At 25.9% G+C, this 17,312-nt stretch overlaps 11 protein-coding genes across 11 annotated transcripts, besides 1 other annotated feature; 5 read left to right on the forward strand and 6 right to left on the reverse strand.

Moving 5' to 3' along the window:
- Positions 1-27: 27 nt before the first annotated feature.
- Positions 28-690, forward strand: EHI_168190 (uncharacterized protein; the record flags this gene model as incomplete). The annotated part of the gene is made up of 1 exon (XM_647876.2): positions 28-690. One exon carries the CDS (start codon positions 28-30, stop codon positions 688-690), a length of 663 nt encoding a protein of 220 aa, XP_652968.1.
- A 906-nt stretch (positions 691-1,596) lies between these two features.
- EHI_168200 (uncharacterized protein) lies at positions 1,597-2,568 on the reverse strand (the record flags this gene model as incomplete). The annotated part of the gene is made up of 1 exon (XM_645849.1): positions 1,597-2,568. The coding sequence occupies one exon, from the start codon at positions 2,566-2,568 to the stop codon at positions 1,597-1,599; it is 972 nt and encodes a 323-aa protein (XP_650941.1).
- A 108-nt stretch (positions 2,569-2,676) lies between these two features.
- On the reverse strand, positions 2,677-4,491 carry EHI_168210 (protein kinase domain containing protein; the record flags this gene model as incomplete). Its single annotated transcript, XM_645848.1, has 2 exons — positions 2,677-4,158; positions 4,219-4,491. The coding sequence occupies 2 exons, from the start codon at positions 4,489-4,491 to the stop codon at positions 2,677-2,679; spliced, it is 1,755 nt and encodes a 584-aa protein (XP_650940.1).
- A 139-nt stretch (positions 4,492-4,630) lies between these two features.
- Positions 4,631-5,183, reverse strand: EHI_168220 (nuclear transcription factor, putative; the record flags this gene model as incomplete). Its single annotated transcript, XM_645847.2, has 3 exons — positions 4,631-4,726; positions 4,781-4,916; positions 4,963-5,183. The coding sequence occupies 3 exons, from the start codon at positions 5,181-5,183 to the stop codon at positions 4,631-4,633; spliced, it is 453 nt and encodes a 150-aa protein (XP_650939.2).
- Positions 5,184-5,353: 170 nt separating this feature from the next.
- EHI_168230 (uncharacterized protein) lies at positions 5,354-5,980 on the forward strand (the record flags this gene model as incomplete). Its single annotated transcript, XM_645846.2, has 1 exon — positions 5,354-5,980. One exon carries the CDS (start codon positions 5,354-5,356, stop codon positions 5,978-5,980), a length of 627 nt encoding a protein of 208 aa, XP_650938.2.
- A 2,273-nt stretch (positions 5,981-8,253) lies between these two features.
- Positions 8,254-8,614: a repeat region.
- A 731-nt stretch (positions 8,615-9,345) lies between these two features.
- EHI_168240 (cysteine proteinase, putative) lies at positions 9,346-10,317 on the forward strand (the record flags this gene model as incomplete). Its single annotated transcript, XM_645845.2, has 1 exon — positions 9,346-10,317. One exon carries the CDS (start codon positions 9,346-9,348, stop codon positions 10,300-10,302), a length of 957 nt encoding a protein of 318 aa, XP_650937.1. The 3' UTR covers positions 10,303-10,317.
- Positions 10,318-10,428: 111 nt separating this feature from the next.
- EHI_168250 (uncharacterized protein) lies at positions 10,429-11,028 on the reverse strand (the record flags this gene model as incomplete). The annotated part of the gene is made up of 1 exon (XM_645844.2): positions 10,429-11,028. The coding sequence occupies one exon, from the start codon at positions 11,026-11,028 to the stop codon at positions 10,429-10,431; it is 600 nt and encodes a 199-aa protein (XP_650936.2).
- Positions 11,029-11,741: 713 nt separating this feature from the next.
- On the forward strand, positions 11,742-14,984 carry EHI_168260 (phospholipid-transporting P-type ATPase, putative; the record flags this gene model as incomplete). The annotated part of the gene is made up of 2 exons (XM_645843.1): positions 11,742-12,086; positions 12,156-14,984. The coding sequence occupies 2 exons, from the start codon at positions 11,742-11,744 to the stop codon at positions 14,982-14,984; spliced, it is 3,174 nt and encodes a 1,057-aa protein (XP_650935.1).
- Positions 14,985-15,033: 49 nt separating this feature from the next.
- Positions 15,034-15,813, reverse strand: EHI_168270 (uncharacterized protein; the record flags this gene model as incomplete). Its single annotated transcript, XM_645842.1, has 1 exon — positions 15,034-15,813. One exon carries the CDS (start codon positions 15,811-15,813, stop codon positions 15,034-15,036), a length of 780 nt encoding a protein of 259 aa, XP_650934.1.
- Positions 15,814-15,866: 53 nt separating this feature from the next.
- EHI_168280 (uncharacterized protein) lies at positions 15,867-16,476 on the reverse strand. The gene is made up of 2 exons (XM_645841.2): positions 16,453-16,476; positions 15,867-16,407 (listed from the first exon to the last, which is right to left on the reverse strand). The coding sequence occupies exon 2, from the start codon at positions 16,393-16,395 to the stop codon at positions 15,877-15,879; it is 519 nt and encodes a 172-aa protein (XP_650933.1). The 5' UTR covers positions 16,396-16,407; positions 16,453-16,476; the 3' UTR covers positions 15,867-15,876.
- A 201-nt stretch (positions 16,477-16,677) lies between these two features.
- On the forward strand, positions 16,678-17,236 carry EHI_168290 (uncharacterized protein; the record flags this gene model as incomplete). The annotated part of the gene is made up of 2 exons (XM_645840.1): positions 16,678-16,823; positions 16,888-17,236. 2 exons carry the CDS (start codon positions 16,678-16,680, stop codon positions 17,234-17,236), a joined length of 495 nt encoding a protein of 164 aa, XP_650932.1.
- Positions 17,237-17,312: the final 76 nt, after the last annotated feature.

Raw genomic sequence — 17,312 nt, forward strand, 5'->3', positions numbered from 1 at the left:
ATTTATGTTTGTATTTCAACAGGAAGAATGAGAAATAGTGCGATAAAAGTTGCAGAACAAGTTGGGATACAAAATGAATATTTAATTTGTTATAATGGTGCAATGATATGTCATGGAAATGAAATAGTCTTTGAGAGTGAAATTAATGAAGAACAATTGAAAAAAATTAATAAAATTATTAAAGAGAACAATGTCTATGCACAATTCTATATCAGAGATGAATATTTTGTAGAAAGAAAAATAGACTTAACCGAGTCTTATGAAAAGAAAATTGGTGTTAAAGCACAAGAAATAGGAGAGAATGTTTTTCATCTAAATAAAGTGACTAAAATATTATCAATAGCTCATTCTAAAGAAGAAAAGATGAAATGGATGCAATTATTCACTGGCATTGATGGTATTGTTGTTACAGAATCACAATCTACATTCATCGAAATCACTAAGAGTGATGCAACAAAAGGACATGCCGTCAAAACACTTGCTAAAATGCTTGGTATTGATTTAAAAGATGTCATGGCTATTGGAGATGCTATGAATGATGTTCCAATGCTTGATGTTGTAGGATATCCTGTGGTTATGGGTCAAGCAGAGGATCGAGTAAAAGAAGGTAGATTAGTAACAGACAGATGTGAAAACAGTGGAGTTGCTAAGGCAATTGAGAAATACTGTCTTAACGAAACGACTCATTAATTGAATACATTAAATTAAACAAATATTCATTTAATTCAATAAAGAAAATTAACTTTATTTATTAATGTATCAAATTCTTCTAAACAATCAGTAATACATTTTTAGATGAATAGATGAGACAAGAAAATACCTTATTTGGTTTAGTGATTTCTTTAAACAATTATTTGAGAGTAATAACATCACTTAACTATTATTCAAGAAATAATACTGCTATTACTCAAATGACAACTAACATAAATATTTATTCTTATTATAGACGTAATATACTAATACTAGAAATGCATTTAATAACAAATTAAATGTTGTATTGATGCAATATTCTCTTCTTATTCTTTATGACATTGTATTAAACTTAATATATTTGAATATAACAAATGCATTGAAAATGATTACATATCTGCAAATTTTAATACTTCACTTCAGTAAAACATGACTAAATATTAATACAACAATATTACCAAATTCAATTTTAACCAAATAATATCTTTTATTTGTAACTTACAACTAAAAATGTTTTTTTAATATTATTTCATACCACATCCTTTCTTTATATTAATTCTTTAAAACCAATAATTGAATAAAACAAACTTACTAAATAAAGTAATGTTATTGTTTTATTTTAAATTCATATCTTTATAACTATATGCCTTTATTGCAAACCAAATGTGTTTGAATATACTTTTAGACTTATTTGAGTTTAATGCTAATGTACATAAATAATTAACAAATTAGACAAAGATATTACAAAAGTAAACCATAATTTTTAAATGAAAAACTTTCTGCTATTATTTCATTCTTATTAGAAAAAAAGATGTTGAAAAAAATAATTGTTTAAAAATTTTATCTTCAGACTCTAATAACAAAAATATTAAAAAAAAAGATGCAATAAAAAACACAATAAATTGTCTAATATCTAAATGTACCTTCAATAAAAAATCCTTCATTAGAATTTAACATGCAACTTGCATGTAACCGTTTTGAAATAATATCTCCTTCTGATGACTTTAAATCTTTAGATTGTGACTCTTTCATTAAATCATTCCTGAAATGATCTACTTCATTTTTAATTTCAAATGTATTAGTTTCTAAGTCTTCTTTTATTAGTTTATTATCAGAAGACTTTGAGTTCTCCTCATATTTTTGAGCAATAACTTCATCAGTTACTATTTTTGGTAGTACATTCTCTTCCACTAATGGAACATGACACTCTTCTAATGTCTCATCATCACCATCAGGATCTTGTTGGATACTTCTTGAAGCAGGACTAACCCATTTAAAAGCAGATTTTTCATTATAATATCCATCCACCAAATCATTTACTTGAATCATTGAACAAGGAAGGTCAACGAGTGTTTCTCGTTTTTTTCCTCTAAAAAATTGTTTAATTCTTCTATTGACTATATCACCAATAGTAGCTATTTTTTCACTGTCCCAATTAACAGACCTATATTTAAGATGTTTAATTTTTTTCATCTTTAATGTAATATTTGATCCTTTTGTACCTTTTTCTTTATATTCACATCCCATTTTTTGTAATAATTCTAAAAGGAAATTAATAGTAGCTGCCATAGTATTTCTTCTTTCATACTTTACATGGTGTTTACTTTTGGGATTAACTCCTTTTAAATTTTTAGCAACAATAGTCTTAATTTCTTCTTTCATATCAATATTTATGTTTTTCCCATAAATTCTTACTAGATCTAAAAATTGACAGATTTCGGATGATTTTCTTGGAACACTAAATTGCATATTAAATCCTTCATATATTAATAAACATATTAATGCACATTCTTGTTCTGCCTCAAATGACATAGACAATCTTTTTGCTTCTGTTAATGGTTTACGTTGAAAATTAGTGCTTTTTTTAGGAGGTTCCATTGAGTCTTGTCATTTTGAGTTTTAAGGGTTTTCTAATTATTTCTATTCTTTATTTTCCAAAATTCGTTGATTATTTTATTTTATTTTTTTAATAAGAAATAAAATACTTTAAAATTCTTGGAAATCACTTACTTCTTCCATTCTTGGTTGGTGTGAAGATACTTCACAAGCACGTTGTACATACGGATGTGCAAAAAATTCACTCCATGATAGTCTTTGATATTCATGGTGAGTAATTAAATGAAGGATCAGATCTTTTAGTTGTTCATCAATAACTACATCCTCTCTAAATTCTACAGGTAATTCATTCATCATTGAATTTTGAAATACTTCAAAATTATCAGTAAAAGGAAATTCTTTTGTTGCCATTTGATATAAAATAACACCAAGACTATATAAATCAGATTTTGCTGTATATGGTTTTTGTTTAATGATTTCTGGTGCTTCATAAATTGGTGTTCCAACTATAGTTGCCATTAAGTCATTAATTCCTCTAGAAAACCCATAGTCAGCTATTTTTACTCTTGGCAAAGGACCTGACGTTGATTGTAATAATAAATTAGCTGGTTTAAGGTCTCTATGAATTAATTTTTTAGTGAAATGGAGATACCATAAGCCATTACATATTTCTCCAAGAAAATACATAATTTCATTATTACTTAAAGGAGTTGGTTTATTTTTCATATAAATTTCAAGGTTGCCAGCATCACAATATTCCATAACTAAATAAACATACTTTCCTTCAATGTCTCTACCACCTCGTAATTGTTCAATCATTGAGTGATTCCATTCAAAATAATCTTTATATTCTACTAAATTAGGATGTTTACATAATCTCATACATGTTGCTTCTCTTTGTAATGACTCTATTTTTTTTGAAATCTCTTTAATAGCAAATTGTGTATGATCAGAATTTTCTGCTAAAAAGACTTGACCATATTGACCATGATCTAATGGACGAAGTGCTCTATAATTTTCTCTTTTTCCTTGGGTTCCATACTTATGATTCATACATGTTACTATATAAGGATGATTAAGTACTTCTTGAATAGATATTCTTTCATCAGGATCATATTTTAGCATTTTAGATAATAAGTCAACAGCATCATTATCATTAATATATAAACTAAAATTAACACATGCCTGTACTTGAATAGCAGTGAATGGATCAATTTGAATTAACTCAAATGGACAAAACCCAGTTAATAATTTAAAAATTAATACCCCAAATGACCATACGTCTGATTTAGAATGAGTATAATAATTAAAATATTCAGGAGCAGCATAATTAATATCATATAATTCTATTTCTGGTATTATTGAATTTTCTATTTGATCACATAATGCAAAATTTGATAATTTTACTTTTGGAAAAATAGAAGCAGGATCTCTTGATATTAAAATATTTGAAGGACATAGATATAGGTGTTGATGATTAAGCCGTCGATAAATATAATCTAAACCAACAGCAATGTCAGAAATAAAAAATTTCTTTTGATCTTCTTGTTGTATTTGATTACCTTGCCAATATTTATCTAATGAAAAGAAATTACAATATTCCATTGAAATCCAATATTCTAAATGACCATTCTATATTATAAATGTTTAATTATAAATTAACTAATCTTAAAATTAAATACTTATTCAAACTATGTTTGTATAAAATGATGAATAATATTTTATTACATGTGAATTTTCTACAGTTTCCATAAGTTTACAATACACTTCCATTCTTTTATTTTTTTGTATTTCATTTGGATTAATTTTTATTATTTTTAATGCAATTAGTCTTGCAATTCTTTTGATTGGATTGATAATTTGAACAGCCTGATATACTTGTGTTGTAGAGTCTTTATAAATTAATTGTTTGATATGATATTTTTGTACAATATTCTCATCAACTAATGGATATTGAAAAGACATGAAATTAAGATTTTAAAAAAATCTTAATTTCAAGTTCTATTTTTTATTCATCTTATTAAAATATTATTATTAATTATAAAAAAAACCTGATTGTGTCATACAAAATCATTGTGAAATGAAAGGTCATTGTTGAATTACTTTAACATGGAGGTTGAGGTGGAAACTCTTCATTCATCGAGATATGACTTTCATAAAACCCTTTTTTAGCTTCATACCCTTCATCTTGTGCATTCATCTTCCAAGGTAAATACTTACAGATTAAAATAAAAAATATTAATAAGAAACAAACATGATGAAAATGTTTTAAGTGTTTTTGAAGTGAAAGACAATAATCTTCAAATCCTAGTCTATCTAATGCATCTATAATGTCTGTTCCTGTAAGAGTATGTTTAGGTTTTACGGATCCTTTTGGTACATCAGCAGCCCTATTACTTTATTAACGAAATTCTTTGTTTTAAAAAAATAACAAACTCAGAGGCTATAAATGATAAAAATTCAGTTGCTACCTCAGTCATATATTCTTGGGCATCTTTAGAAATACGCACTGCAGATCCATTAGGCATTGAAACGGAATTTTTCATTACACGAGTGGTGTTTGCTACTGGTAAAGAAAGAGTGTCAATAGGTTGTGATTTCCATTTGTCTTGTGGAGTGTTATGGTTTTGTTGAGAAGTGTCAGAAGCACTAAACATGTGATAGTATTAAAAAAGATATATTGTCTTTTATTTGTTTCATTTTTTTTATAAACAATATATGTTATATATAACATTTAATAATCAAAAATTATAAAACCTAATTTGTAATTATAAAAAAACTAATAAAGTATAGTTTTATTAAGTCATCTAAAAAACAAGATTGAAAGATGACAGAAAAGGAAGGTGGATTGGATCAAATCCTTGATAATATTGTAGATAATGAAAAGCTTATCAAAAAACCGGGAAAAACAAAACAAGAAAAAATGCAAGAAAAAGAATTGAAAGAAAGACAAAAACTAAGAAAAATGTTTCTCGAAAAAGAACATAATAATACATGTGTTTTAATTGATGAACATGAAAGAGAGCTTAAAAAAACTGCTATGAAAGGTGTTGTACAACTATTTAATGCTATTGCTGAACATCAACATAAATTAAAAATCGCAGAAATGAAAGACGAAACAGGGTTAAAAGATATTGATGATTTTGTTGATGAAACAGTATCAAAAGATGATTTCTTTAGTAAAATTATTGCACAACAACAAAAAGAGCGAAAAGAAATTCAAGCTCATGCCAGTGAAACTTCAAAGAAAATTTATGAGGGAAGTTCCGTTAAAAAACAAAAACGAATTGAAGAAGAGAAAAAAGCTAAAGAACAAAAGAAGATTGAGAAATCAAAAATCAAAAAAGAAAAACGAGCTGAAAGAAATAAAGAAAAGAAAGAAGAAGAAAAATTTGTTTCAGGAACGAAGAAAGATAAGAATGAAAAGAAACCAAAAAAAAATAATAAAAAGTAATTTATCATGAATTGATTTTTTTGATTGACTTAATCGATTTAAGTTAAATAATTTTTATTAGTTAAGTAAAGAAAAATGAGATAATCTTATTGAAAAAAAAAATTTACATTGACTTTTGTTATATTTGTGGAAAACAGAAAGTCATAATAATTAAAACGTTTACTTCAATTTACTATTTATTTTTTATTAAAGAATAATTTTTTTCTTCTCATTATTTATTTAACTGAATTAAATAATATTTTTCATCACTGAAAGAGTTTCTCTTAATAAACAGTAGTTTCCAATTAAGTGATTCATCCAGTGACTTCTAGTCAAAGACAAGACTTATTTTTTTTTTCAGTAAATTTGTCATTTAAATGAACAATACGATTTCTATCAATTAAGAGTATTAACTCATTGGTATTAAAGGCATAAGGCTCTTGTAGTGTTTTTTTTTGATTGTTAAGACTTTTCAGACTTCATTGGTTTTGGTTTAACTGTTCTTGTATCAATACTAACAACATAACTATCTTCACCACTACCAACTATGGGTTGTCACGTCTGAATAGATTATTGTTGTTAGTGGTGTTTGTCCAGTGACTTGTAAAATAGGAGAATAACAGGGTGTTCTAAGAACCTAGCAAGTGACTACTCTTGAGTGTTCACAAGCAGAGATAAAAGAAGGAAGCTTTTTATTAAAGTCAGCAACATTAATTATGCCATTATGAAATTCACCGAGAGCTTTATGGAGTTATATTATTTCAAAATTAAATATAAACAGAATGTTTTTATACTATGAAGAAATGAATTTAAAACTATCAGATTTGACTGATAAAGATGCAGCTCTTGTTAATTACCAAGTATTTTTAGTGAGTATTTAGTATTTATATTAAATAACAAAATTATTACATCTAATGAACAAACAAATATTTTTGAATGTATATTTAAAGTTTTTTCCCAATTAAGGCTTAATGTTAATGAGTCAAATTCAGTTTCATATTCTATAAGTTTTGTGAATGAATAGAACCCGCATGTATTTTTCTATTTTTCGTGGTTAATGTAGTAGAGTCTGGATTAATTAATGCAAAATTTATATGTCTAAAACCTTTAATAGTATAAAAGATTCAGTCAATCCTTGAATAAGAAAATTGAGAAGAAATCTATAATTTAATTTTCTTTATATATGTCTTGTACTTATAGTTCTCATTGGTTAATTAAATTACTTACTTTCTGAATTGGAAATAATACAGATTGATTTAATTCTAATTTGGTATTAATAGGGAATTCTTTGATATAATGTAAAAATGATATTAGTATTGTATAAATATTACTATTTCTTGTATTTAGACTAATAACTGATAAAACTTTATTAAGATAGATTTTATTTATGACTTTAAGTGTTTCGGTCTTTCATAGACTTTCTTTTTTTTTGAACCTTAAAATTATATAATTTTATCAAATTAAGAGCTAAATTTGTGTAAAGATAATACTCTCTGTTTAATTGTTGATTGATTTATAGTTAATGATGTTAGAGATGTCATTTGATAAAGATGAATAAAATTAAGTTTGTCAACTATTGGAATATTGTTAGAGCCATTTATGTTATTTAATTGGGTGATTATTGAGACTTTTCAAATTGGATATTTTCTTTGTTCAAATAGGTTAGTATTGTCATGTTATTTATTCATGCAATAGAAGTTATAGTATTATTACTAACATCAAGATATTGCAGTTTTAATGATGCTTTTCAATAAATTCATTACCATTGAACTTGTTGATGATGTATTTTAAAATGAAAACATGGTTATGTCATGACTGATATGACTACTTGAATTTGCTTTAGTCAGTCATAGTCTTAGCTAATTAACAAAATAAAAACAATTAAAAAGAAACATCAGTACTGTCTATAAATTTTTGTATTTATTATTTTTCATTATTTTGTCAGAGATGACTTTGCTTATTATGTAACAGTGAGTAGTTTAAGAATAAACATATTTTATTTAACAACTTTGAGAATTAAAGATAATAACTATTCTATATAATTTTCATTTTCATCAAAACAAGTTTTTGAGAGTAAATATTAAAATATTTATTAATAGACACAATGAATAATGTTTGGATATTTATTATGAAGGTATTATAATTTATTTATCTCATTTTAGTATGTTATCAGAATTTCATTTGTAAAACATCAAGTTTTTCAAATTTTTGATGGTTATGTTTGTAATGTATTAATGAAGTATATCTTTAAATCAAGTGTATTTAATATTCCTATTGACTCTTTATATATTTATTTATTTTTACTATTATAATGGTTATCTTTATATATATTAATTATCTTTTTTTATTTTTCTTGTATTTATTTATTTTGTGAATATAATACAACTCTATATTCTTATATTGAAATACATCAATAATATTAGTATATCATTTCTTTTCTTTCATATTTTTGTAGTAAATATAATGTCTTCTAGCATTGAATGAATTATCATTAACAAGTAAATTTTTATTGTAAGTTATGGTATTTCACTATTATAATACAAGTATGATGAATATTAAAATCAGTTGCATCAAATTCAATGAAAGTTGTAACTAACAAGTTTTTATATATTTGTTTACACATATTGATGTTTTAGTATTTGATTCCTTTTCATTGTATTTTATTGTGATGATAGTGTTTAATTATATTTAATCTATTGTTAAATACTTATTAAGATGAAAATGAATGAAATGATGAGTGATGTAATTAAGATAATAATGAAAATAATTAATATGATAGTTGTTATTATAATGAGTTTTAGATAAAAATTATTATTTATTTTTATATTGTTATTGGCATTTGTTAATGGAAATAAGTTTCTCCTAATTCTATTAATTCTTTTATAATAGCTTTGTTATCTCCTCTGCAACTATCTTTGTCTTATTTTTAGGGATGAATCAAAAATATTTTTTAAATTGTACTTTAAATCTATTCTTAAAAAAATCTATTTTAAGTTTCCACGTCATCTAATGAGATAGATTAAAACCATTTCGTTAGTTACATAAACTTAACTTGACTTATCAAGCCTTAATGTTCTACGAAATTTCTTAAATATATATTCAGCAACGAATTCAAATAAGTAAAATTCAGACGTATTTAATGATTTTAGTTTCATTAGACTCAAAACAAAAGAAAAGTTAATAAAAAATTATTTCGTTTGTTCCAAAAACAGAAGTTAAAAAAGTTAAGAATAATAAAGAACATACCCAAATGATTAGGAAAAATAAGTCATATTGAATAATGTATTTGGACGTGCTTTGACCAAATTGAAAACTCCATATGACTCTAATTTTCTCTGTTTGTATGAGAAACTATTTAAACTCTGAAAATTGAATCTCTAACATTAATGTTCACTGTTCTGTTATTAGTGGTTGTAGCATATGCTACAAATTTCAATACTTGGGTTGCAAATAATAATAAACATTTTACTATTGTTGAATCTCTTAGAAGAAGAGCTATTTTCAATAATAATGCTCGTTTTATTGCTAAATTCAATAAGAACAATTCATTCCAATTATCAGTTGAAGGACCATTTGCTGCTATGACTGAGGCTGAATATAATTCTATGTTAAAACCATTTGTCATTGATAAACAACATGAAGAGATTGTTTATGATTCTAGGGGAGATGTACCAGAATCTGTTGATTGGAGAGCTAAAGGGAAAGTTCCAGCTATTAGAGACCAAGCATCATGTGGATCATGTTATAGTTTTGCTTCTGTTGCTGCTATTGAAGGAAGATTGTTGGTTGCTGGATCAAAGAAATTTACAGTTGATGACCTTGATCTTTCTGAGCAACAACTTGTTGATTGCTCAGTTTCTGTTGGAAATAAAGGATGTAATGGAGGTTCTCTTCTTTTAAGTTTCAGATATGTTAAATTAAATGGAATAATGCAAGAAAAAGATTATCCATATGTTGCTGCTGAAGAAACTTGTACTTATGATAAGAAGAAAGTTGCTGTTAAAATTACTGGACAAAAATTAGTTAGACCAGGAAGTGAAAAAGCACTTATGCGTGCTGCTGCTGAAGGACCAGTTGCCGCTGCTATTGATGCTTCTGGAGTTAAATTCCAATTATATAAGAGTGGTATATATAATAGTAAAGAATGTTCATCAACTCAGCTTAATCATGGTGTAGCAGTAGTTGGTTATGGTACTCAAAATGGAACTGAATATTGGATTGTTAGAAATTCATGGGGAACTATTTGGGGAGATCAAGGATATGTTTTAATGTCAAGAAATAAGAATAATCAATGTGGTATTGCTTCAGGAGCTGCTTATCCAGTTGGGGTTGCTGATGCTTAAGAGATTTTGATTTAAACTTTTAGTTTATATTTTTTATATATAAATATTCATTAGTTGTGTCTTTTTTCATTTTAATATTCACTTACTAATAAATAAAAGTTAAATGAAATTTTTGAAATTGTTAAATTACAAAGATATATTTTGAAGTAATTCTAAAGATCCTTTTTTTATTGTAATTATACCATTTTCTGATGGAAGAGAAATTATTTTTTTATTAATTGCAGATCCTATACGAGAAATAGATTCTTGGTCAAACATCAACTTGTTTTTATTAAATACTTTATAAGCAATATCAATCTTACACATTCCTTTCTTTCCAGTAGTTGTTCTTGTTTGGAAAAAATATCCAAATTCAGATAGAAGATCCATTATTAAATGGAGAGTTTCAGTAATTTTGTAATTTTCTGATCTTCTTTGTGCAGTTTTTCGAGAAACTCCTTGTGATAATTCTTCTTTTAATCTTTCATTAATTCTATTATTAACCCAGTCATTAACTGCAACACAATCATCTGTTCCTCTTTGGATTTCTAAAATTCTAAGGAAAGGAAGAGTAACAACACATCTTTTATTTGGACAAATTAATTTAATAGTAAATTCTTGAGAAAGAAGAGCCAGAAAGAGACTCTCTTGTTCACTTTGATAATCTCGATTTTCTTTAAATGAATAGCAACATTTATATTCTGAAGTTTTTTTGTGAGTCTCTCTTCTATAGTGGATCATATTCATCTGGTTGATGATTTTCATTTGGTTTGGTTGATAAAATTTATAAGATTTGATCTAGTCATTTCTCTTTCATTTTCAGATAGTCCTAACATATATTGAAACGAAAGTTAATGATAAGATATGATTTGTGTTTAGTTTATTTTAATTGTTTATGCTTATTCTTATGAAACAATGCCTTTTCTGATTATTTTCATTCAAACCCCTATCTTTCTTGTTTCACTCCTCTGTAAACCACCATCCCTATAAAAATATAATGGTATTTGTGATGACGTGCTATCATTCAAAAATGTTAGCCTATATTTATTCTTCTTCGTTATGGTAGTTTGTCCCCAGCAAAAATAGTATGACTTTACTCATTTCAAAGCAAAGTGAAAATCTAACGTCCACAAAAAGTTATATCTTTTTTAAAATCCAAAAACAAAAGAGCGTTTGTTTTTTAATAAAAATAATAACTGATAAATTAGCATTTAAGGATCTACTTCCAGTTGAGGTAATATTTATCCGCCTATTTGACATTTCCTAAATTTTTGTTAAAGATATGATTCGTTCTAATTTTTTTTTAGAATAACATAATATAATTTTAATTCAAAAATGTTATTAATTACAAAAGATAAATCAATAACTCAGAGCATAAGAAAAAAAAAAAGAATGAGGAATAGAGAAATAATAATATCAAAAAAAAAAGTAAACTGAAAAATATATTTAACTTTTTATTAATGAACAAAGCATGGGATTTTTTGCAAAAAAAAATACCCTTTTTAAGAAAAAAGCCTGAACAACCTCGGACAATTATTATTCCTATTACTAAACAAAATAAAAAGTTTTGCTCTAATAAAGTTGAAAATAATAGATATACTTATTTGAACTATATTCCTAAATGTCTCTTTAATCAATTCAAATATTTCTACAACCTTTATTTCCTTATAACTGCATTATCTCAATTTGTTCCAATTCTTCAAGTTGGATATCGTTTTACTTATACAATGCCATTAGCTTTTGTTGTAATTCTTGCAATGGCAAAAGATGCATATGATGATATTCGTATTAGAATAAGAGACAAAGTTTGTTTTTTGTTAATTAAATTCATAATAATTGTATAAAACATTTTATCATTTTATCTTATTTATTAGCAAACTAATTCTCAACCATTCACTCAATTAATTGGAGGTGAACCTAAAGAAATTCAATCAAAAGACATTGTTGTTGGAAATATTCTTAAATTAAAGAAAGATGAAAGGGTACCAGCAGATTGCTTAATTTTAAGATCAACAGAAGAAAGTGGATCAATTTTCATTAGAACTGATCAATTAGATGGTGAAACTGATTGGAAATTAAGACGTGCTATTGGAGAAACACAAAAAATGGATATTCAAACAATTTGTAACTCTCAATTTGAACTTAATGTGGAAGCACCTCATGCTGATGTTTATTCTTTTCAAGGAACAATTAGAATTAATGAAGATCCTAAAATATATTCATTAAATGTTGAAAACACTGCATGGGCTAATACTATTGTTGCAAGTGATGAGATGTGTGCATTAGTTATTTATACAGGAAATGATACAAGATTAGCACGAAATAGAAAACAAAGTGGAAATGTTAAACGAGGAAAAACAGAGGATGAAGTTAATTTTCTTAGTAAGATATTATTTTGTAGTTTAATGGGATTATCAATATTAATGATCATGCCAGATTTAATCCAACATCCTAATTGGTTTATCTTAGTATCATTAACAAGATTTATGATTTTATTTTCATCTATTATTCCTATTTCAATGAGAGTTAACTTAGATATAGCTAAGATGGTATATGCATTTTTTATTAATAGAGATAAAGACATTGCTGGTGCTGAAGTTAGAAATTCCACATTACCAGAAGAATTAGGTAGAGTTGATTTTGTATTATCTGATAAAACTGGAACATTAACTAAAAATGAAATGACTTTCCAAGTATTATGTATGCAAAGTGAAACTATTCGTTCAACAAACTTTGATGATATTAAAGATGACATTAGAGAATGTCTTCAAAGTAATGAAGAAAAAGTTTTATTTAAAAAGAAGAAAAACCCAAAATTTATTATGAGATGTGTTCAAGCAATGGCTCTTTGTCATAATGTTACTCCATCATTTAATGAAAATGGTGAAAAATATTATCAAGCAAGTAGTCCAGATGAAGTTGCACTTGTCAAATTTGCAGAAAGTGTAGGAGTTGTTTTAGAAGAGCGAACCTTTAAGAAAATTGTATTAAACATGCCTATGATTGGAAATGTAGAATATGAAATATTAAATGTTTTTCCATTTAGTTCAAGTACAAAAAGAATGGGAATTATTGTACGTAATAATAAAGATAACGAAATTTATTTATTAATGAAAGGTGCTGATAATGTTATGTCAAAAATTATTAAAGACAATGAATGGTTAAGTGAAGAGTGTAATAACTTGGCACGTGAAGGATTGAGAACATTAGTATTTGGATCAAGAAAAATGAGTCAAGAAGAATATCAAGCATTTAATGAACGGTATGACCATGCTAATACATTAATGACTGGAAGAGAAGAAGAAGTCTTAAAGGTACAAGAAAGTATTGAACATGGATTAAATGCAATGTGTATTACTGGTGTAGAAGATGAACTACAAGAAGATGTTCAAAAAACACTTGAAATGTTGAAACAAGCAAATGTTAGAGTATGGATGCTTACTGGTGATAAAGTTGAGACTGCTACTTGCATTGCTAAATCTACTAAATTAGTTGATATTGATCAAGAAATTATACAGTTCTTTGCCAATAGTATTGATGAAGCAACAAGTTTAATTTTTAATAATGAAGGATCAATTGGAACAAAGGCATTAATTGTTGATGGAAATACTTTATCTTTAATGTTAAAAGAAATGAGTAAAGAATTTATCCAATTTGCATTAAAAGCACAAGCCGTTGTTTGTTGTAGATGTTTACCATCACAAAAAGCAGATATTGTTAGATTAGTAAAGTCATCAGGACTTACAACATGTGCTATTGGTGATGGAGGTAATGATGTAAGTATGATTCAAGAAGCTGATGTTGGATTAGGAATTGAAGGTAAAGAAGGTAAACAAGCATCAATGGCAGCAGATTTTAGTATTAAACAATTTAGTCATATGTTAAAATTATTGTTATGGCATGGAAGAAATTCATATATTAGAACAAGTGACTTAGCATTATTTATTATGCATAGAGGAATGATTATTTCAATTATGCAAGCAGTATTTTCAATGGTATTTTATTTCACACCAATTACCTTATTTACTGGTATTTTACTTGTTGGATATTCTACTTTTTATACTATGGCTCCAGTATTTTCATTAGTATTAGATGAACGAATTTCATTAAAAGATATTATGCAATTCCCAGTATTATATGCTGAAATGCAAAAAGGTCAAAATTTATCATTTAAAACATTTTCAGCATGGATGTTTATTAGTATATTACAAGGATCAGTTATTATGATGTTAGCAATGATATTATTTGATTCAAGCTTTGTCCATATAGTGTCTATCTCATTTACTGTATTAATTTTGATTGAATTATTAAATATTGGATTTACTATTCGAAGATGGAATTGGATTATTTTTGCTTCAGAAGCATCATCTGTATTAATGTATCTTATTTCTATTATTGTTTTAAGACCAACTTTTGAACCATCATTTGTATTCAGTCTTGGATTTTGGTGGAGAGTTGCAGTAATTACGTTGATAAATTCATTCCCATTCATTTTGAAATTCATTTATGAATTATTAAATCCACCAAAACATATGACTGTAGGACATAAAAAATTCCCTATTTCATTTGACTTGACATGTTGTTGTAATTGTCATAATATTAGAAAAAAAAACGACTACCAAGATATCAATTTTTCTGAAATATATGATAAAACAGAAACTAATGACGATAGTACTAAAGCATTAATTGATCATTTAAACTAAGTTAATAAAAAAGAATTTATTTCCTATATTTAGGTTTTTTCATTTTTTACTAATTTACTTGTAGATAATAATTTGTAAAATATAATGGAATATAATCTAACTTATCATATGTTGCAAATGAACATATGAAAGAATCTAATTTAAAACAGTATAAATAAATTGAAAGTGATTTGTAATTAATGACTGAATTGAAACTTGATAATGGTATTGAATTTATATTTGAGTTAATACAAGGAATGTGATGATTTAAATTTATAGAAAACGAAGTAATAACATCCCCTAGTCCAATTCCTAATAATTTAACAAATGCTTCTTTAGAACTCCATATAGTCCCGAATAATTGAATTTTATCATTTAATTCAATTGTAGAATCAAGTTTTTCTTTTTCATCTTTATTTAAGAATGAAGACATTGACTCTAAAACTCTAGTAAAAGGAATTTTGGTAAAAGTGTTATTAAAACCAAATCTTTTTAAATTAACTATATCAATACCAACTTCTTTTGGTCCTTCAATAAATGCAATACATTCATCATGACTCCAATTATAATGGATATTTTTATTAACAATATCGTATTTTCCATATTCATTACATTTATTATCATTGTGTGAAAGGTTATATCTCTCAAAAAATTCTTTTCTCATTCTTCTTACAAGACAATATTCTACAGCAGATGGTATCTCATAACTCTTTAATAACATTCCACATGAATCATATCCAATAAAATGACTCATTCTTTTAAACTCTTCATTTGTTAAATTTTTAATTAATGAGTTAAATTGAATTTGATTTAAACAACAAGGAAATTGGATATAAATTGAATAATCCATAATTAATTAAAAATTTTTGAGTTCGTTTTGAGTTAAAAGAAATAACAAAAATTATGAATAAATTCAATTAACATGTGCTTTCTGAGGTTTTGTTTTTAGGGATTGATAAGAAACAAAAATTAAGAAGAAAGTAAACACTAGAAATAAGACTGAAATAAAAGTATCTATGCCAAACATCGATATTACATTTTTTCCAACTGTTTCAAAACAATTTTGTTTCATCAATAACCCAATATCAGAAATACAATTTTGTCTTATATCCTTCCATCCACAACAATTAAATTGTTCTTCAATTACTTGAAGATCATATTCTTCTATTTTATCTACTTTTAATACTGTGTAATCAATACCACACATAATAGCTTGAACTGTTAACATTATGGAAATTAAAACAAATAATGATAATGATATTATTCCTGCAATTATATTCTTCTTTGCTAATGAAATAATTGTTGATACTGATGCTAAACACATTGAAATACCAATTAATATCATTAAAATTCCAATAGATAAAGGATGATGTACTGCTGGTGATAAATTATATCCTGTGTTATACCTAGTTAATCCTAACAATGCTACCATGGCTCCACAAATCTATAGAATAAATAAAAAAGCAAATAAAAAGGATTAATGACAAACAAAGTATAGAAAAAATATTAAAAGAAAACATAAGGTATTAGAAGTGTTCATTTGGGTTTAAAAAGAGAAAAACTATTTTTTTTTTATTTTTTGATATGTTTAAGATTTATTTATTAATGACAATGAGATAAATTATATATTTATAGTACATTTATTATTATTTATTGAAAAAATATATTTAACAAAATATCAAGATATAAAATCTTAATAACCAGACCCTTTGGAATGGATTCTATTACATCAAATGATTTTATAAACAATATCAAAGAACAAGTTAAAGAATTTGATTATAAACAATACCAAATGTATATTGGAATCACTGGATTTATTATTATTACCACTATTCTTCTTTTAATTCTTAGAAAGTATTTGTTTGTTTTAATTATCTCTCTTGTTTAATAACTTCAAACAAAACAACACTTAACTTCTTTTTAGGAAAAGAAGATATGAGACTCAACAATGGATCAACCAAACTATTTACTCAAGACAACCATCATTTGTATCTTTAAGTGCTTCAATTGCCTCAAATAAACAACCCATCAATGGAGAAAGACAAGTCTCAATTTGTTCAAATGGTCTTATCCCATCAGAGTCACTTCCTCAAGTATATTCTAGAGTGGAAAGAGAAGAAAATGATTTTAATAGTGGAGTTGTTGCATTTGAAAAAAAAATAGAAGAGGTTAAACAAAATGACTCAATTATTCAACAGTCTTTATTGCATCAATCAGAGCTTGAACATTCATCTCATCTTTCTCAAAGATCTAGTCTTCATAACGCTAATTAATTTATTATTTAAATTAAATGTGATATATTACATTTTCTTAGTAAAAATGTAAAACCAAAAAACTTAGAAAAAGAAT

The sequence above is a fragment of the Entamoeba histolytica genome, genomic scaffold (assembly GCF_000208925.1).
Source record: "Entamoeba histolytica HM-1:IMSS scf_1104750518839 genomic scaffold, whole genome shotgun sequence".
Classification (NCBI taxonomy): Eukaryota; Evosea; order Mastigamoebida; family Endamoebidae; genus Entamoeba; species Entamoeba histolytica.

What these genes read in the sequence shown, in the direction of transcription:
- EHI_168280 (XM_645841.2), bottom strand. Translation starts at nt 16,395, where the DNA reads ATGGTAGCATTGTTAGGATTAACTAGGTATAACACAGGATATAATTTA.